Source organism: Aphelocoma coerulescens, chromosome 4A (genome assembly GCF_041296385.1).
Source record: "Aphelocoma coerulescens isolate FSJ_1873_10779 chromosome 4A, UR_Acoe_1.0, whole genome shotgun sequence".
Taxonomy (NCBI): Eukaryota; Metazoa; Chordata; class Aves; order Passeriformes; family Corvidae; genus Aphelocoma; species Aphelocoma coerulescens.
The window spans coordinates 7,881,652-7,904,729 of NC_091018.1; the positions used below are offsets into that span (position 1 = coordinate 7,881,652).

Below are 23,078 nucleotides of genomic sequence, written 5' to 3' on the forward strand. Positions count from 1 at the left end.
AAGAGGCAGAGTCTACGTGGCAAATTCTTTTGTGACTAAACATCGCTACCTGTCTGCAAAGCTGGCATTGGCCTCTCCACCTCAAAAGATCCACTCAATTTCAAAACAAAATGGCAAAAGTCTGGGGTCCAAAAGATCCATGCCTTGGCCTGTGCAGCCTCTCGCTTTGTCTGATCTTTGCAGTAGTACTTCTACATCCCAGGGGTGTCTGCACAAGCTGAACGGTGAGAGCAGAGCTGGTGGTCCCAGCACTGTGCCAGCATAGGGGCATGACAGGAGGGGTGCCCTTCCCTGGAGACCTGGCTTGAAGCTGATGCTGACGGTGAGAGGAGTTATTGCTCAGTACAGTGAGTGGTGAGAGGAAATGTTCATTGTATTACTTTCTGGGACACCTTTCCAGAAAACGTTTCCTTGTGTTAATTGCAGCACTGATGCCATAAGCCCTGGCAGGAGCTCCCCTTTAGTGGAGGTGAATGGAGTGGAATATCAGGAAAGCTTTCCAGGATTCTGTTTGGTCACAGCCCGTTAAATCAAGAGCTTGTTCAGTGAGGGCATCATGTGCTCCTCAGCCTGGCCACGCACAGCTAGGAGGGACAGCTGAAAGCTCACAGTGTTTGCTGCTTGAATGTGGAGATGCTGCTACATCTGTTCCCCAGGAGTCACTGGACCCACACCCTCTCCCAGTGTGTTGTCTGAACTGGATAATAAAGCTCCTCAAAGCAAAGACCGTGTTTGCCATGGTGATGTTAATCCAGGAGATGGGTATTCGCAGGTCCTCTTTGTTCCCATCCACATGTGGCTCCTGTGTCTTGAATTATATTTCATATTTTGTAAGAGGGGGGAAATATATACATGCGAAAGTGCAATTCTGATCTTAGGCATTGAGGATTTTTTGGAAGGATGGTAGACCAGCTATGAATGGAAAAGTTTCTGGTTTTGCTACTCTGTCGTTCCCCAGTGATGTGGGACTTGGCACTGGTGGGTCCTGAAGGGGCACTCATTCCATCCTGTCCCTTCTCCCTGGAGACACCTTCTGAGGGGACTGCTGAATACACCAGATGGGTAGAGAAGGAAATCTCAGGACTTACAACTGCTATGAGTGGCGTTCACTGAGGAAGAGGATGAGATAAATAAATCAGGTCCTTCATGGAGATGGAGTTATCAGGATCACCACTTTGCTTCCTTGAGTAGGGCAATTTCTCAGTGCTCTCCCACTTCTTACCTGCCATGCTTTTGGGATGTACAGAGTTGTGCTCCACTTCAATTCCTTATTGGAAACATTTGCTTGGAGGAGGACAGCTTGGGTCGAATTTCCCAAAATTTCCCAACTTTCCCAAAGCTGCACTCCCAGCTTTGGAGGGTTGTGGTGTTTCAGATGGGTAGGGGAGATGCAGTAGAGACAGAATTTAAAGCTGATGATTGGTGAACTGTAAATTTGAGCTGGAAAATGTGGCTGTACTGTAAAATTCAGGACACCATCTGTTTCATTGCTTGCTTGCAGTAACATTTGTACTTGATAATTAAAATGTCACACACATTTTTAGCCAGAATAATCCATGGAGGAGTAGAACTGTGTCTTCTGAAAATATTTCAAGAGATACTCAGAAAGGAACGATTCTGTTTTGAACCATCTCTTGCTGCTCAAAGAGGAGTTTTGCTTCTTGCCTTTTTTTTGTTGTTTTTTGCCTTTTTTCTTTCATATTTTGAGGAGGAGGTATGGGGAGTGAGAGCAACAGCAGATCCTTTTGGAAGGAACTGTGACCTTAGTGAATAACCCTACATGTCATGTGGTTTATTTTGCCTTAGGTTTATCATACTGGGTTTATCATATCCCTTCTGGCAGGGGTAGGTTATCTTTGGTTTCAGCTGAAGTCAGCTTGATTTTAAGGGTTTCTCAGCTAGTCTAAGTAAGAATTCCCTCTAGCTGAGGGTTCAAAGTGCTGTCTGCTTGTTTGGCTGTGGGTGGTGAGGGCTGGGAGCTCAAGGCTCAAGAACTCCAGCGAGAAGTTACTCAAAGAAAGGTCAGATCTTGACCCAAGCTTGGGACACCCTCACAGTGAGAGAGCCAGAGCAAAGGGTGAAGCAAGTAGCACTGTTCACGGACAGCGGAATTGGGTGCTTTTTGCTTAGCTGTACCAGTCCTTCAGCTGGCACAGAAGAGAGCTGGACTCCTCTCCTTGCCCAACCCAGGTTTCTGCCTCTCTGTGGTGGCCTCAGTTCAGCTGCCACTTTGGCTGGAATTTGCTTCATGGCACTGAAAAGATGGAAAAATTGAATTCACTTTTGACTGTCTGCAAGTAGGATTTTGAATGTCTTCATGCTACAAGTTAATTAGCAATATAGGGTGCATCTGAAATCTAGAAAAATGCAATGTGTCTGAGCTGATCTCAATGCCGAATGTGCTGTCACTGACCACCAGGAAACCATCTGATGAGGTTTTGCCAGTTTGGTCTCCAGTATCCAGGCACACCACGAGTTTGGACTGTGTGGATTGTCCTTCTGAGCACAACACAATGGACACATCCCTGGGTTTGTTCAGGGTTGTATAAGAGGCTAAAGTGACATTTTCCATTAACGTGGCTTTTTGAGGGCATTGTCCTCACTGATTCAGACTGAGTAAGATATACTTTTACTAAATGTTTGGGGTGGAACTAGCAGATGTGGGAAACAAGATGTTCTGCATATCTTGCACTGTTTACTTAGTCTTGCTTGCTTAGCTGATGTAAAACCCCTCCCAGCTGAGCTTTGACACAACAAATGCATCCATGAAGTTTTACTAAAAATGCACTCTGCTGTTCCATGAAAATTTTAAATCCAGTTATGTCAACTGTGTATGAATACAAGTTTTAAAATCCTGGTCTGCTGGGAGCTATTTGGAGCTCAGAGTATTGTGGTGCATCAGAGTGTGCCATCAGTAAGTAGTCAGGATTAAAGATGAAGTCTGCGGAGGAACCACAGCCAGTACCTCAGAAACACTTCCCAGCCAGCCAGATGCTTTCAGGGTTGTCTCCCATCTTAAATCAAACATCCCAGCATCTATGCAGACCTTGTACATCAGAGCTCAAGATGTATCCACAGGATGAGGCTCTGTGCTTCTGCCAGGAGACTGTACTGTAATGTGTGAGACAGGACTTAAAATATTCTAATTGTCTACTATGAAATTGCAATTTTGTTCCCTGGAGTAGAAGAGTGAGTTTAAATCATTAATGCCACAAGTCTCAGTGATGATTACGGAAATGTTTGCAAGTGACTTAATCAGTATAGCTTGTCTGAGTGGCACATTTTAATATTATTGCACTGATTAAGTTATCTTAACTAATACGTGTTTCGTTTCCAATTCAATTAAATGAGAATCCCCTTCTGTTACATGGTATTACAGTAGTGTCCTAGTGGGGCAGGAGCACACTTGGTATTTTCAACTGATTCAGATTTCTTCATTATACAGTCTCATGGTGCTCAATAGAATCAATGAGAGCTGAAATTAAAACTGTAGAAGTGACAGCTGTAAATACACTGTCCGTTCCTCTACCCCTCTTTTGGCAGCAGGCTGAGAATTATTTTAGTATCAATTCATTAATTACATTGCAAAGACATTTTCAATAGAGGCTTGCTTTTGACAAAATTTTAGAAAGACTGGGAAGGATTTTCCTTGGATTTCTGTATGCACAGTAATTATGATCAGCAAAATATAAGTTGCACTAATGTGCCTTTTTTATGTGCTATATATCCTCCATTTAGTTTTTAAAAGGACTTTTGTGTAACGTGTCGTGGGATGTATTAACTGGCATATGGAAGATTATCTGCAAATGGCTTGTGAAGGAATTATGTTCTTTCGTGTGACCCAAACCTCCTCCTTTTATGTATTATTGAAGAGAATTGATTGAGCTCTGATATAGTAACAGATGATTTTATAAATACCCTCTGGAGTTAATTTCCCATTGTGGGAGATGCAGAGTTCTTGGGGCTGATCGTATGGTCTTTTTCTTGAGAGCTCCAAGGTTTCTCCAGCACTGAGGCAGGGATGTTCAATAGTAGCTACTTTCATATACAAAGGAGTAGGAAAGGGTGTTCAAGCAGCAATGAGTGCTCAGGAAATAGGATAAATCACAACTTCACGTTCATACATTCCTAAAGAAGACAAGTGTGCATGCCAAGCTGAGACGGGGGCCCTCCCCACCCACTTCCTCCTGGATCATGTTAGCCACAGAACTTGCAAATGAAGCACACAGGGTTGAGTGATCTCCTTCTTCCCGTGGCTGGCTGGTAGCTGGCAGGATGAGTGTCCACAGCCCGAGTGTCCACAGCAGCCCTGGGGGACCTTGGGCAGGTTCGGTGTGGCAGCCCCTATCTCATTTCTCTTCTTTCATGCAGCTCCATGCAGCCACGTGTCAGCTCGTGCCCTCTGCTTGCGCACGCAGGGCACAGCAAAGCCTGTCTGAAATATTGGTTTTATGTGATTATTAAAAGTATTTTCATCTGGTCAGAGAGTATGTGGCTTTGTGCATTTACAACATAGCTAAAATATATATGGATATAAGGATAAAGCTTTTTTATTGCTAAATATATGCTTTTTATAAACAAGAAGTTGGATTTTTTTTTTTTTTTTTAGAATATAATAATTATTTTAGCATAGTTATTCTGGCTCCATAAGTGCAATGAAAATGTTAGCCTTGGCATATCAATCGCGCTTTACAGATGACTGTAATTTCCTGAATGTCAAAACTCCAGATTTCTCTACTAAGCAAACTTTTCAGTGGCAAAATAGATTGCCTCCATAATATATCACTGTGTGCAAGAAAAAATGAAATCTTTATGTACTGTATTATGAATCAATGAGGCATTAAGATTCTTGGAAGGGTGAGTGGACTCTGGAAAATGAAAAAAACTGCCACTATGCCATCTCTGTAAACCACTGCTTATGCAGTGTAGGCTTTGCAAACCTCAATCTTTGCTGCCGCAGAAATATCAGTTACACATTGAAACTAATTCCTGCAGTAGCATTTAGATGGGGTAAATATTGTTGTAAAGATCTGATTTATAGCAGCATCCTGTGGGTTATTCACCAACTTTGTTGCAGTGGCCTCCTTTTCGCTTCGGGATATCTGCCATGCTTTCTAATGAATCCATAAGAGCTCTGTGATACTGGACCACGCCTGGAAGATGTGTGTGATGCAGCTCCGGGAGCTCCAGGGGACAGGGACAGCTCCTCACACCAGGAGTAGGAAGGTGCTCCTGGCACTCTGTGGGCGTCACAGCTCAATGTTTTAAAAGACATTGCTTAGACCTTGAGTTTTCTTGGTGTGTATTAAGAGCAAAATTCAGCTCTGCCTGGTGTTTATTAAGGGATAATTGCCCTAGGCAAGAAAGGCACTTTCCAAAGCCAAGGCCTTGCATGCTGCCGAGACCTCACAAATCCAGCATCACCTGTACTGCAGCTCGTCATCCATCATGATGGAAGCATGGCACACACTGATCCTCCTGTCATGTTCTCTCTCCTTTCCTTGGGTTTTACCTCCCATGTCCAGCCTGGGGGCTCAGTACCACTGCTGCCCTCCATCCTGATGCCTCTGTCGTATACCTAAGCTCATGAGGCTGGAAGCTTTACTGCTCTATATAGGCTGTGATGGAAGCTGGGTGTTTCCAAAGGGCAGTTCAGTCCTTTATCCAGCAGGTCAGGTAGGTGGGATAGTTCTGGGCCCCTCTGCCCACCATTGCCACCCTTTCCTATGCCACACTCCAGCCTGGAGGCAGAGGACTGGGGACTGGCACCAGCAGCTGAACCACTCTTCTGTTTGCTGAGTCTAAAAACAGAAACTTGCTTCTCTTTTTACGCACTACTAAAAAAAAACAGTTTAAAAGGCCACTATTCTTGCTGAATTGGTTGTGAGCAGGGGTATCCTGCAGAGATCTTAATAATACAGGCAATTATGAAATTAATACCATTCTGGTAGATCTGCAGGGCCATTCTCCCCTCCTCAGGCAACACTGTGGACAATTATTTTGTGCGTGAGGGTAGCTGGGAGCATGTGGGTATGTGAGGCTGCATATTTTTTACTTATTTAAAGCCTTATTTTCATTATCTTTGTTTGCATATGCCATGCCTGCACATATATGAATGTGTACCTTGACCTGCAAAATCACTGCCTTCCTCTGTGCCTGAAATGCTTTTTTTCTGCAGATCTTTCCTATTTGGTAATTTCACGGGCAATGATGGGCTGGTGTCATTGCTGTTCTTGAAAAATGCAGCTCCTTTTTGTGGGTTCCTCTGGTACTTCTCTCCTGCTGCTGTTGCTGTGGGTAGGCTGCTGGCTTCCTACCCCCACCATTAGTGTTTCTAGACAAAACATCTCTGTGATTCATTGGGTGCTGATGGAAGTGAAAACATAATGATTACTTAGAGGAAATGTAAATTTGCATTTGCTAAAGACTTTAATTTGGAGTCCTGAAATACTTATCTCCTTTCCTTCCAGGCCCTTTTTCAGAGCTAATGCAGGATTTGCTTCTACCACCCTGAGACCCAGAGTAGAGGAATATAATCCAGGTAGTCTTGCAGGCTGCTGCAGGGAAAAGGGGTTTGGTCCTCCTCCTCTCCCTCCCCATAATCTTTATCCATCACTTCTTTAATGAAGAAGGGATTTGTTCATCTAGATTTTACTGTACTTTGAATTTTGGATGAGATGGACCTGGAAGTTTAGTTCCATTTAAATGACTGAGTAAAGAGACGTCTCATAGGAACAAGTAGGAGCCAGCACAGGGTCTGTTTGCTAGGCAGGAGCTGCACTGAAGTCCTTGGGGAGGGGAGAGAAGGGGAGCAATCCTGTTCCAATACCCCTGCTCCATGGTTGCCTCCTTGGAAGAGCTGTGACAGGGGCAGGGGAGGCCCTGGCATGGGCAGTCAGGCTGCAGATCCAGGGCGTGGAGGCAGCCATGGAATACTGGGCATCAGATCTTCTCCCTGCAGCTCACAGGGAACTTGACAGCCCCCCTTGCTTCTCTCCCACTCTGAGATGGGGTTTGTTACCGCTGTCTGTGGGACCGGGAAGCCTTGGGAGCAGAGCAGCACTGTGGAAAGCCCATGGGCAATGAATGCATCTCCACTGCTGCCATTGCCATCCACATCACTGCTGGGAAGCATCTGGGAGCGAGCTGGAGTGGATGCAAACATTTGATTCCCAGCACTGCCTCAGTAAGCTTGCCAAATATTTTGGTCTCATCTCTGTGAGTTATGCTGTGGGAGCAGCTCTTGGCAGGGAAGAGGCATTCTCGTTTTGAGGGGAGGTTCCAAGCAGGGATGGTTGAGGCAGGGGAGGCTCTCACCATGATGCTCATCCCTGTCCTCTTAGTTGTCTGTCTAGGTGACAAAGTTTGTCAAGAATCAGGATGAGTCACAGTATTAAATGAGCGCTTTGCCTATCTCTGAGTGATCTCCAAACAGATGCCAGACTCCAACAAATTAGGCAGCAGGGGTATTTTTCTTGGAGGAACAATTTGTGGTATTAGCAAATCAAACTCTGTCTTGGTTTTGAAAGACAAGTGTCTGCCAAGGAAGGCAGAAGCCTCCCTTGAAGTGGCAGATATAACCCCTTTCCCTCTGAGTTATTATAATTTTAAAATCAAGGGCCTTTAGGCAAAGATGTGGGAAATAGGAATAACAGTTCTTTACTATATATATATATATAGATAGATATATAACCAGTCACACAAAACAACAACAACTATGACAGTAACAGCAAACACAAACCCAGTCCCAGCCTTCTCGGCTGTCCGGCCCTTTCCCCTCAGGTGCAGTTCCGCTCGCAGCCGGCAGGGATCGCTGGCGGCTCCCGGTGAGCAGGGCAGGTGCGATGGTTCCCCCGCGGCTGCAGGGGGCGCTCCAGAGCAAGCTCGGGGAGCACGCGGCACTGGCAGCCTGGGATCCCGGGGAAGGATGGAACAAAAGCTTCACAAACCCCTGGGCAGCCGATCCCGGACTCTCGGGAACAGCAGGCTGGAACGGCAGGCTGGAGCGGCAGGCACAAACACAAATCCTGGGTGGCAGATGAGATGTATCCAAAAGGGGAACCCCCCGGAGGTCCAGGCAGGCAGGGCGAGCACGGCTACAACGCAGCGAAGGCTCGAAGCAGCAGCGGGGCAGGGCGGCCACAGCCCGGCCTCCAGCAGGGCAGGGAAAGCAGCTTTGGGATCCCGGTGTTGTATCCAGCAGAAAAGAAAAAAAACAGCCGAAAAAAGGATCCAGCAGCTCCTTTCTCTGCGGCTTCTCTCTCCAGACGCTGAGAGCGACTGAACTCACACCCAGGTGAAAACAAAAGCCTGGCCAGGCTTTATTGGGCAGGCCAGGAGCACGCAGGGGTTAACACCTCCATATGCGTGTCTGCCATGGTCATCTTATAGAGGTTTTTTATACATTTACAAATTTGCCATTCTATGTTTACAAGTTCGTCATTATACGTGTAGAAGTTCGTCATCCGCCTTTGCTTTGTCACTTATCTAAAGTTACAGTCCTAAGGGGTCTTACATGACTTGTGGTTTCCTTATCTTTGGGTTACAAACACAGCACACTATTCTAAATACATTTATCATATCTATTTTGTTAATACACACTTAATTATACTATTACACATTTTGTTGCTATATTAGTTATACTTTATTTATAATTGTGTATTGATTATGTTCCTATTCTCCCATTGCATTTTTCTACCCTTTTGTGGCTGTTCCTCTATCTGTCATTAAAAGGGCAGTTAGCATGCATCTTCCCCCTTATCACTTAGCCTGTAGGGGTTAGGCCCCTGTTCTGCAGACAAGCAGTTAGCAAAACCCATTAGCTCACATTCCATTCCCTTAATCATCCTAGTCCACTCAGGTTTGTTTTTTAAGAGCAGTTAGCGTTAGGTATAGCATCTCCTATTCACTTATCATCATAGCCCCTTTCCAGGGCTAGGCTTCTTGTCTTGCAAAAGCAGTTGCGGTCAAGCATAGCAGCCAACACCCAACTTTTACTAATCTATACTTCATACTAAAGCACCTATGTTAAAAGAATTTTATGTTTCATATGTTAAAAGAGTCCTGTGTTTAAAGGAGTCCTGTGTATCAATACTGCCCTGTTAATGTACCACAAAGTCCATGAACTGGGGAAAAAAGCGCACACAGATTTGGAAACTTAACAAATTTGCTTGCCTCCCCTCAAAGAGATGGAGACACTTTTATAAAATTGCCTCCCATTCACTGCACAAGCCCCATCTGTGACGCCAAACATCCTAGCCAGGCTTGCCATCTGGATAAGCTTGACCTAGATACAAACTAGTGTGTTTGAGCCAGCTTAAAGCATAGCCTTACTTTTGCATGGTGAATGGGACTGCCCCAGTACTTTCCCTGGAAATCATAGCTCTGCTTCCTCAGCCCTGTGCTGAAGCTGTGTTTTCCTGGGTTAGCTTGCCCTTAGGAACAGCCTGTGGGGAAGATGGGGATGTTTCTGGGGCTGCGGTGCTCCCTTTGCAAAGGCTCTCCCTTGGTAACCTGCAAAGCCCTTCTTACTACAGCCTCATTTCTTAGCAGAAATGGGAAAAGGTCACTCAGTCCCTCACCTACTAATCCACTAATGGATGTAATGGTGAGTGGATGTTCAGCTTTCAGCTCCCCTCTCCAGTCCTTACCTCATAGCTCCATCAAGTTGGGCTCAGGTTTCCAGGCTAAAGCCATGACAACTGCCAGTGTCTGACCTCCAGCCTCCCTCGACCTCAACACGCAATAAAACAGTGGGGCATTGGGGTTGGGATGAGATGTGCTCTGACTTTGGGAGATTCTGATCCATTTTGATGCACAGTTAGAGTCACCGTCTCCTCACCTCCTTAGCTCTGCACACAATGACCCCCCTGAGCACCATGGTGTGGGTGCCTGCATATCCCTTCCCTGGCAGTTTCTCCAGACTCTGAAGTCCCTGGCTTTACTCAGTGTTGTCATCCCCTGGGTTTTCACTCTTCCTCACTTAGACTTCAATTTCTTTTTTCTTTAATTTTTTTTTTAATGTTGCAATTTGAAGTTTGATGCAAGGATTCTTAAAAAAACTCATTAGATTGAAAAAAGGGAATCTCATTCTGCACCTGTGTTTGGCAGAGGTGGGGAACAGGCTGGCAGGAATGGACCGTGTGTCCTGGGGTGATGTTATAAGGGGGTTTTTTTATTCCTTAGACATCTGCTTAATGCCCAAGGACACTGTGTATTTAAGATGGACCCGGGGGGCGGGGCCGGAGCCACGAGGCCAGGTGCAGGTCGGTTGAACAGCTGGGCCCAACGGCTGGGGGCTCCAAGGGTCTCGGCAGGGCTCGGGAGGGAGTGCTCCGGGAGCGCTGTGCTGCTCTTTGGGTTTTTTTGTTCCGGCTAGCTGGAAAAAGGTTGTGTTGGGTTTTTTTGTTCTTTTTCCCTTCCCTCCCCTTCCCTTCCCTCCGGTCCGGGGAGTCTGCAGGGTGGCCCCGGCAGGCCTGCAGGGTGTCCCTGGCTGGTCCGAGCCCGTGTGTCCGTTCCCTCTCCAAGCATTTGTTGTATCTGGAGTTTGGTTTTTTTCCTATTCTACCCTGTTTTGTTTTGTGTTAATAAACAGTTTGGTTTTTTCCCCACTTTCACTTGCTGTTACTAATTTGTCTCATTGGCGGAGGAAAAGGGCAGGCCCTTTTCCCTTTGGAGGAGGCACTCCTTCCGGAGAGCTTCCTCCTAAAATTTTGTCTCCAAAAACCGAGACACTGTGTGACCACAGGATTATCCTTCAAAGCAAGCAGATGCAGTATGGGAAGCAAACTCAACATTGTGGGACTGTTCAGTCCCCACATTCCTCAAGGAACAGCAGTGCTCAGGGAAATACCCGAAGCAAGTCACTGTCATATCACCCCACATTCCTGATGCCTCCAGGGTCAACCTAATTTGTGAGTTGCCCTCGAGCTCCCTTTCTCTGCTTCATGGCCACCCAACTTCATTAGAAAAGCAGTGTTTCTGGTGAGTGCAGCTCTTAAGTTGGAGGGATGATTCATGGTAGTTGGAGCTCTACCTGCAAACATGTTGTTTCGGGCTCTGAAACACGCGCTTCAAGGAATGGGCAGGAGCTCAATGCCCCCTTGGTAAGAAAGAAAGAACAAGGTGTTACGTACAGAGCTAAAAATAATTGAAAAGCTTTGACTCTTCCTCTGTTGCAGAAGAATGATGCTCAAAGTGCTGATGCCCAAATATATCTCTGGCACGGCTCTGACTTGAGGATGCCTTAAAGCTTTTGTGACTTTCTGAAGCTCAGTTGAGATGAATGCAGAGCAGTGTGGCTGCTTTCCTGGAGCTGCCATGATTCCTAACTTGGAGGAGAGGCTTGGGGCAAAAGCTGATGTTCCCAAAAGGGTCAGTGCATCTTTTGGTAGAATTTTAATAGGCAGGCTTAAGAAGGGGAGAAATGCATAAAATTGCTGACATTGGCCCAGCAACTGACAAACCATCTCTCTCTAAGACACCTCTTCTCATTTTTTGAAAGCAGGATTCATCTGGGAAATAACAGCATGGAATAAGTAACAGCTGTGAGCCTGTTTCAGCAAGCTATGCTCAGGCCAGGGAGGATATGGGCCCTGTCTGGGGCATCCCATGAATATCCCTGCCTGGCATCCTGAGCTCAGGATGCTGGGGAAGCCCAGACACCTCCATACTCACTGCAGAGTCCAGTGAGCATCTTTACTCAGCCTCATCCCCCCCCGGTCTCCCTTGACTGCAGTGTTTCCCTGGCAGGCACAGGTGGAGATAACCTGTCCAGATGAAGCAACCCAGGCTGACGGTGATTTGTTACAACACAGCCTCTTCCACCAGCACACGAGTTTTTATTCATTCTTTTGTTTTTACAACAGCAGCCAAGGGAGACACTTAGTTGCTGCCTGTGGCCAAAGAGCACAAAGGGAGAGCGGCTGAAGAGTTTGAACTATAATAAAATGCTCACTGTATCGATCTTGGCTCAGGATTTGTTTCCCTTCTTGCATTAACTCCCCATCGATTTCTGCAATGACCTTGGAGCATAGAGTCTGGTTGGCCTTCTCCCTCAGCTGGTAGCACCCCTGTGCCTGCACCCTTCTCCCTTGAGCTGAGCTGCTCATGGGCCAGCTTGTACAAGGGTCTCTGGGGTAAGCAGGGCTTTGCTTTTGCCTCCTCAGTAATCAGAGGTTTGTTGCTGTGTGTTAGTTGCTATAGTTAATGTAGAGGTTAGTGCTATATGGTTGGGTCATTATTTTAGTGCAGTGTCCCAGTAAACTAGATCCAAGGGTCAGGAGTCCTGGCAGCAGGTAAAGAAGGGTCTTGGGTTTGTACCACAGGTGCTCCATTTCCCCATGTGAGGATCCTGATAAGGCTATGTTGCTGCTGCATCAAAGGAGCCTGAGATACAAACATGATCAGGGACAGCTCCTGCTCATTGGAGCGGCTGATTGAGGTGGCACTCATGAAAAGCCCTTTCACTGTGCCACGTTGGGTTCTCCAGTGCTACCTGAGACATGCTGAGATAAGACAGAGCAAAACTCTTCCCCATCTCTGCAAGGGACGGTGTGGGGTTAGCAGCTGCCACTCACTCGTGAAAGTGAGCTTTATTCTTCTCCCGCTTACCTCCAACTCTCACAGTGAAATCACTGAATGGCACTTCTGTGGAAAAGGACCTTCCTTGGGATTGTGGCAGGGGCTTTAGCTCCCTTTGCCTGTGTGAATCTGTGGCCAAATCCCTCTGAGCAGGGGGGTGGCAGTAGCACCATCCCAGGTGAGGATGGGGATGGTGCCAATTGTGGTGTCCGAGCTCCAAGCATCAAGTGCTGTTGTTTCCAGCTACTGATGCTGTACTGGGCTCATTGGTTTTATTTGGTTTTGCACATTTATTGTACTTTCTACTTACTTAATTATTTATGAGTGTGGATTCTCTAAATAGGAAGAGGAATGGTGACTCTCCAGGTTTTCTTTCCCTGTGCAGTTGGATCCTTTTTGTGCTTGTGAATCACTTTTTAGTCCGTTCAAAGACAATTTTCTGTAAAACATTGACATCTAGTGGTTTTTCTGCCAAAGGATATGATAGGGAACAAAAGTTTGACTTCAAGGTGGCCAGTCATGATGTCACTTGAGAAAGCAAATTAATGTCCTTCTCCTCCTAGGAGAAACACAGCACCTAGGACATGGCAATCACACCCCAGGTGCTCAGGGCTCCTGGGCACACACTTCTTGGTGTCCTCTTCCTGGAGGAGTGGCCTTCCCTGGCAGGACAGTTCGCTTATTGAGCTACTTTAATTCCATTTGCTTAAGCAGATAGCTGGTATCCTGATGGTGTTCCTCCAGCATCATCCAGGTGAGGCCATGGTCATGTTAGTGGAGGTTCAAAGAGCTGTGTCTATCTTCAGGCTGTTGTGGTGGACAGCACAGTGTTTTATGGTGGATATTAATGTGCAACCCAGAGTGAACTCTGGGCAAGTTCTGTGGTTGAACTTGCAGCTTTTCCAGCTGGTGGCCTGACGGGTTCCCTGTGGCAGCGTCTCCCCCACATGTGCTGCTATCCTGTTGCTTCTAACCAAAGCCAGCGCTTCCCTTGAAAATGTTTTCTCTTACAAAATGCTGTAATGCATCCTTTAATTTCTTGTTAGTCACTTAGCTCTCCTCTCTCATCGTTTCAGTCCTATATCACATGAAGGCAGGAGAATAAAACAGGATTTACATGACCTTTGCCAAGGTCCTCATTAGAGTGGACGTGGACTGGGGCTTCTGGGCACACCCCATTTATCTGGCCTGTGAAAGGAAAGGTCCTGTAGGAAATGCCTTCCTCAGAGGTGTTATGCTGCTCTGAGGCTTGTGCAGCTGAGACCCACAACTGCTCATCAGGGAATGTAGCACGGGCAGCTCTTTGCTGTCTGTGGAGACCTGCCAGTACAGCTGTGTTGTACAAGGAAATTAAAAGAGTCAGAGCTACCTGTGTCCTGCTTGGGTTGTGGCTTATATCCTGGGAGATATTTCAAGTATTCTCCCAAGGTGTGAGGTGACCAACCAGCAGGAGCATGTTGCCACATGGACAGCCCAGCACAGGGGGGAGTCTTGGGTTCCCTTGACCTCTGTAGACACAACACCTGTTAAACAGAGACAGCTCTGTGTGTGTGCAGGTAGATACAACCCTTCGCACTCCCCCCAGGGAGTTGTTCAGCCATCCTTCGCCCTGTGGAGGTGAACTTGCAGAGGAGCCTCTGCAGCAGGGCTGCTGAAAGCCTCTTAAGTGCATCTCCCAGTTTGTATTGATTTTGAGCGTTAATGCACTCTGTGCTGGAGACACACAGGACTAAACACTCTGTTTTCCTCTCCCCTTGGCAGGAATTTCTACTACATCACCATCCTGCGTGACCCTGTGTCCCGATACCTGAGCGAATGGCGCCATGTCCAGCGAGGAGCGACATGGAAGGCGTCCCTGCATGTCTGCGATGGCCGGTCCCCGACCACCGAGGAGCTGCCCAGCTGCTACACAGGGGACGACTGGTCAGGATGTTCCCTGCAGGAGTTCATGAATTGTCCCTACAACCTGGCCAACAACCGCCAGGTCCGCATGCTCTCTGACCTCAGCTTGGTGGGATGCTACAACCTGTCGGTCATGCCTGAGGAGCAGAGAAATAAGGTTCTGCTGGACAGTGCCAAGGAGAACCTGAAGCGGATGGCCTTCTTTGGCCTGACCGAGTTCCAGCGCAAGACTCAGTATCTCTTTGAGAAGACTTTCAACATGAACTTCATCTCGCCGTTCACACAGTACAATAGCACAAGGGCCTCCAGCGTGGAGATAGACAAGCAGACTCAGCAGCGCATCGAGGCCCTCAATTTTTTAGACATGGAATTGTACGATTATGCAAAAGACCTGTTTTTGCAGCGGTATCAGTACATGCGGCAGAAGGAGCACCAGGAAGCACGGCGGAAACGCCAGGAGCAGCGGAAGATCCTGCGGGCGAAGCAGGCACATCTGAGGGAGCAGGGGGAGAACATCTCCAGCACTGACTACACAGGGAACGTGGAGCGGTGGCGGCGATAGTGCGGGGCACCTACCAGGTGAGGAAAAGAAGCAGAGCCCAACTCAACCTGCAAAACAGAGACGACAAGTGATGCTTCTCAAGGGTCTGAAGCAAAATGAGGTCAAAATGTTGCCTTTGCAGTTGCCTTTGCATAAATGTTGTACTGTACATGGAACACTTAATCTTAGCGTGTAATTAAATTGTCCTTTTTAGGTTTGTTGGATTATTTATGAAATACAGGAACCAACTCGGCTCATCAGAAATGTTTGCTTGGATATTTATTTAAAAGAAGTGAAAGAAAAAAATTCTTAAATTAGTTATGAGTACAAAACGGGATGCTGGAAAATGTTTATGATGCTCAGCTGAAATCTATCTAGGAAGCAAACTCATTTCCTAATAAGGAGCATTTAGCATACTCTCACAATACAGTATATGAACAAAACCTTTTCCCTTTGATTTTATCTTAATTTTGTTTCAATAATGTGTTTTCAAGGGCACCAACTGCTTATGGTATTTACCACGTTAATGAGTGGGCAATGAAGGGAACAATAAAGGTCTAGAAAAATTATCAACTAGTTTTATGTATAATATTGGCTTTTAAAAGTAATAGAAGTAATTTCTCTAGTTCTATAAATATTTAAAATTTTGAACTTTTTCTACCTACTGCTGTTTAGAGTTTTAGGCTTGGTCTATCTCATACTGAAAAAAAAAAAAAACCAACAAACATACATCTCTGAACTCAATGCCAACGTAATTGACACTGTTTCCAGAATTTTTCAGGGCAGTATGATTTTAACCATTCTGGAAAAGTTACAGCACATTCTCATGTTTGTTTCATAAAGCCTTCTCCAAATTATAATCCTGTAACAGTGTCTCATTTTAAGTCTTTCTTACCCACTAGAATACATAATGCTGAATTTATCATTCCTTAATAATTGGTGGTTTAAACTAGATGAAATTATGTTGCTGATATTTGCGTAGTGTCTTTAAAAAGTCATAAAACTCTCTAATCCCAGCAATATTATGAAGAGAATTGCTCAATGGAAGTAGACTTACACTTGAATTAGGATTTACTCCCAGTAAATCTTTGCTACACCAGATAAGAACAGGGCTTTTTTTTTCCTGTGTTCTTGAGCCCTTCATAGCAATGACAGATGAGGACTGAAAATTATAGAAGCCAGTTTTTCCATAGCCATAGTTACACAGGAGGAGAAGGATGTGTGGTGCATGGGGTGCAGCAGCTTGCTCCCAAGCAGGCTTTGCTGGGGCTCAAGGTGCAGAGCCGGAGTGGGATCACCCGCAGCCCTCCAGCCTCCCCAGACCCACAGGGACTGCAGACTGGGGACATGGTGCAAGGGGCTCCAATAATCTCTATGCAAAAAAATATAAACCTCTGCAAGGCTTGGGCCAGACATTCAGCAAGTTCAGAACATTTGTCCTGCAGTGCTCCCGAGCGTGGCACTGAGTGGAGACACCTGGAAAGGGCCCTCGGTATTCCCAGGGACACAATGCTTACAAGGCTCACTTGCACTGTTGCCTTTCACCTGTATTACTCTATACACCATGAAGACAGGGGGGCAGAAAATGAGGCAGAAGGCTTTAAAAACATCTTACAGCTCCACACCTAAGTTACCTGGAAGTGGTTTTATATCTGATGTTGTGTGGCAGCCTGGGGGCAGCAACCCTGCCAGGGGCAAGGGGAGAGCAAAGCAGAAGCAAACCAATACCCTGCATTAGCAGCTTCAAGAAGAGAATAACTTCATGTACAGCAATTTTTTTTTAAACAAGAACTGCAGTTGCCAATATGATGTCTCAGTTGTATTTTGGTTTTCACGGGGGAAAATAATTCGCTCTTGAAACTGAAAGGCACTGCTGTAAACAGGACTTAAGTGTGGGCGAGCTGGAGGCCTGTTGCAGGAGGTGCATCTTTTTTTTATGCCGTGGTGTGCATGGTTTACGGAGACTAGTTGCATTTTCTTTGTGTATACTGTTTATTGTATATAGGGGATGTACGAATATAAGGATACCATTTTGTCATAACCATATCAAATTCTACTGATTTCCACGGTAGACGCTGTCTTATTGTGTAGATTTACAGGCCAATCCACTGACTTTGATTGTGTCATTTAACAATAGAACTGATAAATAAAATTTAACCACAGACTTCTGATTTTCATGTGATTATTTCTTTTTCTGATGATGTGTTGAGAGCTGCACAGTTCAGCATGGATGGTAATTCCAACATGAATGAAATAGCAGTTGACAGCAAGTATGTGAGTTTGAAGTCACAGCTTTTCTGAAGTGTATTTAAACTACAGCTTTCAAGGGCAAAGCCACTGTGGGCTTTTGTCTGGTTCAGGAGTTACAGAGGTTTTGACTTCTTTTCTGAGCAGCCCTCAGAAAAACAGGCTGTGGTTTCTGATGACTTTAAATATGATTGTTAGTGGTCTGCAGCATTAAGGAATTCTTTCTCTGTATGTACATATATGTGTGTGTATGCATATGATTTATTTTTTACCCTTTATGAGATACCCACTCCATTTTGACTGTGGAGGATGCTGCCTAGGCACTGACTTCCAGTGCATCCCACTGTATCCCTCCTGGGGACACAAAAAAAGATTGACTGTCCTGGGTTGCTCCAAGCCCTGTCCAACCTGGCTTTGAACACTTCCAGGGATGGGGCATCCACAGCTTCTCAGAGCAACCTATTCCAGGGCCTCACCACTCCCAAAAAGAGGAATTTCTTCCTAATATCTTAGGTTTATCTTCTCTCGTTCAGTTTTAAGCCATTCCTCCTTGTCCTATCACTCCATGCCATTGTCAAGACTCCCTCTTCAGCTCTCTTGGAGCTCCTTTAGGCACTGGAAGGGGCTCTCAGGTCTCCCCAGAGCCTTCTCCAGGCTGGATACCCCCAGCTCTCTCAGCCTGTCTCCAGAGCAGAGATTCTCTAGCCTTCTGAGAATCTTCTTGGCCAGAGATGCCACAAAGATACTTTTTAACAGTTTGGATGGAGGCATTTTTTTCTTGGTGGCTATTAAAGATCCACAGGTTTGCCAGCCTTGCAGCAGGACAGTTGACATGAAGGTGCCCGCAGGAGACTTTGCCTTGATCTATGGTAATTCCCCTGTGAGGACAGAGTTGCCCTTCTCCTGCAGGGGCATCTTACCTCTCTAAGGCTTTTTGAGCCCTGGGGAGCCAGAAGTGGAAGTGGAAGGGGTATGCCAGCAGATCTGCGTTTGACTGGCTTTATAGACGGGTCTGTTAGTGCACTGAGAGAGCTGCTGCAGGAGCTGCTAATGGGATAGAGGTCATGCAAGATGCCTCCCTGCAGCTAAAAAAGCACCCAGCAGTGAAGTCTGGCATAAAACCAATTGGGGTTGCCTTTTGAGAGAAGTAATTTGACAGCTGAGAAAACTCTTACTGCAGGAGAGGAAGGATGGAGGAGTGGGGGATGTGTTTGGACAGACAAACTTCAGAAGGTGAGAAGCTACAGCAGTGAGTCAAGTACCTCTCAAACCCTCTGGCAAGTTTTGAAAAGCCTGGAGACATGTTAAGAAAACTCTTCGGAGCGCTGAGATGCCTCTTAAGTTTCCAGGGATAGAAAGGTGTCAGCACCTCTGGCACTGCCAGCATCCACCTGGGCCTGTCAGTGTGGAGCCAAGGGCTGTTGTAGAGATGGAGATGTGTAGTGCTAAAATTAATGTTAAAGAGAAAGTCTTGGTTCCTTCTGCCCTCCCAAAGATTGGAAAGTTGGTAACTGTGAGACCTCTGTGGCCTTGCAAAGGGCCATATTGGGTCTTAGAGTTCGGGACTAAAGCTTTCCTAAAGAGCACCTGGTATGCAAAGGTTGTTGGAAGTGAACTGCTCAGCTGATTTTTGTCAATGACCTCTTTCTTTATATGACATATGATCCATTTTAGAGCTCTGTGATACGTCTGCTTCCAATGATGTAATTTTTTAGTAAAAACTAATGGGCTTTTTCGTGTGGTTTTTTAAATTCACACATTATCCAAAATATCAGAGCCATGGATAACACCTGACAGATACCAGTGCAATTCCTGTTTCAGCTGTTTCTGCTCGTGAAATCAGTGAGGAGAGAAGAAAACCTGATACATCTCCCCTCTTAAATTTGAGCCAGAAATACCAGGTAATTGAGGGAACCTGTCAAACTAATGCAAACCTTGAGCTGCAGCCCTGAGCTGCCAGATTGGCCCAGTACTCCCAGGGAGGCACAGAGAGCACCTCTGGGTGGGGAGGTTATCCTTATGGAGACATCTTCTGCAGGAAGATATTTTTATTTTCCAAAAACTAAAAAATATTTTCCAAGCAGGTGATAAATTTAAATCTTTCACTTACTAAAAATATCCCTGTCTCCAAAGCACTTGGGTGGAGCTGGTGGTGGTTTGGTTATTGCTGGACCCTGCTGGAGTGGCAGTGCCTGGGAGGGGGGAAGTGGAGGGTCCTTCACAAGTGGAAATGGGGGTACTGGGATGGGGACCTGGAATCTCCTGCCTCCAGAGTGGATGGAGCACTGCCAAACCAAGCTGTGATCTGAATGCAGGTGTGCTCCAGGCTCTGGAGGCATCTGGCACCATGTCCTTCCTGCCCCAGCTGGCAGCTGTGGCTCCACAGAGGAGCAGCCTGCACAAACCTTCCTGAGCAAAACAGCGCAGCATCTGAACTCTTAACTATGAAATTCAATTCTGGGTTTCCTAAAGCAATCTCCTTGTTCCACCAACCTCATCAGGGGAAGAGTGTAGTTTCATTTAATCCATTTCTTGAGTTCAGAGTGAACAGTGTTGCCATCATGCTAATATCACTGCTCTGCCATCTCTAGGGACAGAGTGACGAGTTTGGGCCTGAAATCAAATTTGGCTCTGAGCTTCCATAGAATCTATCAGCCAAATTACCCGTGGACTCTACCCAGCAGCTCTGTCATGCAGTTTAGCTCTGTGAGAGTACATTAGGTCAACCAGGAAAGGTTATATCGCTTTTTGTTTGGGGAGCAATGAAATGCTGAAACAATACATATGCAAAGCAATCAAAATAGTTATAGTGAAGGCTGAGTGTTCATTTTCAGGACAATACAACCACTGCCTTTTGGTGTCCTCAGCTATTTTATCTATGTATTCCCTCATATGACTGCAAATAACGTTTTAACTTCATAGGATGCGCACAAGCAGTTGTGGACATAAACCTCTATATATGCTATAGAGATTAATGTCAAATACATGTATTTTCTGATGGGCATTTACAGACAGAGGCAGGCAAATGGGTCTTGGCACAGCACTCACTTGAGCCCTCATTCTGATAACTGTATTTCAGCTACACAGCATCAGCTGGTAGCCAATGGCACAACACTTGTTTTGCCAGTGAATAACAAATTTTCTGATCAATGAAGTTTGGGAATGATGAGAATTATGGTGGGAAAAGGATGACTTCAGGGGATATTTAGACCAAAGGAAAGATGAGATTTTGGAACAGCTCTGTATTTTGGGGTTCTCAGCTCACATTTCATCATCCCTCTTTGAAGTTACATTCTTCTTTTAAATGCAGTTTTTAGATTGTAAAAGCAATCTGTAATGAGCTCAAATGATCCACAAAATGAATTAAACCTTTGATTTCAGATTAAATGGTTTAGCCTGACTTGGGATAGAAATATTGTGACCTTTTCCTTTCAAAACATCCTACAAAAAGAAGATGCTGGTTTTTGGGTGGGCTGTGGCTGTAAGGTGTCTCTCTTCCCTTTGCAATCATTGCTTGGTACTCAATACAGCAATAGCTCTGTAATGTTATTAATATTGGGTGAAGCACATGGAAAGTATTCTTTTGTGCCACATAAGCAGGTGAATAGGGGGGTTATGCCTCGTGGGAGGTATGTGTTCCACAGGGGGAGACTGGGAATTTCCCCTCTGGGCATGGCAAGCTGGGAAGCATATTAATAGACATCATTACATTAGAATAATTGCTGTGGAATCAGCAAGTTCGTACATAATCTATAATGCCTGGGAAATCTCACACCGTTTCAAAATAATTAAAAGTGGGATTAATCTAGATGCCAGACAACGCCTGCCTAATTACTAATGAATAAAGCTGTCTGAATGGCTGCAGCACCCTCAGCAGCATCAGTCTTTGAGGTCAATCGCCTTCTAATGGGCGATAGGGTAGGGGCCCGGCCCAGTCCTTGTCCCTGTCCCCGCAGGCAGTGACTGTCTGGAGGTCGGTGAAAGCCCACCCGCCGCGGCATCCAGCGGGGACGCTCTGGGGAGATAATGCTGCGGGGCTGTAGGCACGGGAGGCACGGGATACATGGGACGGGGGGGCTCAGCCCTTCTGGAGCATCCGTGGTTGTACCGGTACACTCTGCATGTGGCTGAGAGCTGGCCCCGAGTCGGCCCCACGGTAGGGATTTGGGGACAGAGGGGGGTGTAGAAAGTGATTGTATGGCTGCGTGAGGAACCACAGCTGGGCAGGGGCCCTCAGCACCAGCTCCCATCCCAAACATCAGCTCAGCAAAACTCCTCCTGTCAAAACCCCAGGTTGGCTGTAGCTGGTGGTCGCTCACAACTCACAGCCTGAGCCAAGCAGGAACTTCTGCTCCCGGGAGCAGCTTCACAGTTTTATGAGGCTGTAAATACAAGAAGAGCCAAAATCCTCCCCACAGGGGAGGTGTTGTGATGCACATCCCAGCTGAGCCCCGGTGATCCTGGGAACACACCAGCACACTGGGGCATGCTGGCTGCCTGTCCGGATCTGGTGGGTAGAAGCTACTGTGTCCAGATTGACCCCAGCTGCCGCTGACTGGTGCCCAATGTGCCCCATGGTTGTGCTCCTCAGAGCTGTTTGCAGACACCAAACACAGATTTACAGTCATTACTGGGATTTGTGTGTTCTCTGAAGAACTGCCACACCTGGAGTAACTCCTGCTGCTGGACTGAAGGCCAATGTAAGGAAATCCCCTTTCTTCTGTTCCCGGTGCTGGGGGTTTAGTGATGATGTGGGATAACCTCTGCTGCTGCTGCTGGGAAGTGCATTTACTGCTGCCTTTGCCCCATTTGTTGTAATCCTTTGAGGTTTTTTATGGGCATGTGTTTATTTTGATTCAATAGAAAATCACATGGTTAGCCCCCCAGATCAGAGGGACTAATTGTTGGGGTGGACAGAGGAGTGCAATGAGCAGATCTGGGTGGATTGCTTATTTATATATATAAAAGTTACAGGTGGTTCCTGGGAGTAATGAATTGTGAATAAAAAGTAGTGATACGCTGAGTTTTTAAAATAAAGAAAAATATATTCTTACAGTAGAAGTGTATGGGAATAATGAGGAGGGAATCACAGAACTGATTCCCTCAGGTCCTGTGCTCCAGTGTCTGAGTTTGCACATGGAGGACTCACACCTGGAGGTGGCCCAGGTGGTGCCAGGTACCACCATTGTTGGCAGGCAGCTAAGCCAAGAGGTGACACGTGGGCAGCTATTGCCAAGACGAATGGTGGAGAGCTCTTTCCCTTGCCAAGGAGCCTGGAATGTGACCATCATTCTGGAAATCACTAAAGATTTGTGAGCTGTGAGCGGGCTAATCCCCTCCTCAGAGAGACGTTTGGGACCTCACATCTGGGACTGCTCAGGGAGGGTGAGTAGGGGCACAGAGAGGGACAGACAGCATCCATGGTGAGTCCTTGTTACAGCCCTGTGCCCCTCTGCCCTGCCATACCATGGGTATCACTGCTGTGTTTCGGCTGCATCTGTACTGGGATTGCTCACAGATCCCCCAGTCCAGCAAGTCCAGCAGGCCGGACCCTGCCCAGGGAGCCCACATTCACCAGGCTCTGCCAAAATAACACTGCCTGCTGGAGCTGATTCAATGTGCCAGGGACAATCTGCCAGCTCCACACCAGGCAGAGGGGGCACGGTTGGCAGCAGCAGCTTTCCCAAACAGTCCCTTCCATCATGTCCTCAAGCTCCATCATGGAGAGAACACAAATTATAATTAAGGATGTCCTGCCTTCCTCCAATGCCCTTCAGAGCACATTCCGCACCGTGGCTGCCTGGCC

At 46.4% G+C, this 23,078-nt stretch overlaps 1 protein-coding gene across 1 annotated transcript in view; it reads left to right on the top strand.

Moving 5' to 3' along the window:
• HS6ST2 (heparan sulfate 6-O-sulfotransferase 2) overlaps positions 1-17,196 on the top strand; it is a 149,446-nt gene extending 132,250 nt beyond the window's left edge. The window contains exon 2 of the mRNA XM_069015188.1: positions 14,344-17,196. Coding sequence (XP_068871289.1) covers positions 14,344-15,046 — 703 coding nt within the window. The 3' untranslated portion in view covers positions 15,047-17,196. The remainder of the gene's footprint in view (positions 1-14,343) is intronic.
• Positions 17,197-23,078: the final 5,882 nt, after the last annotated feature.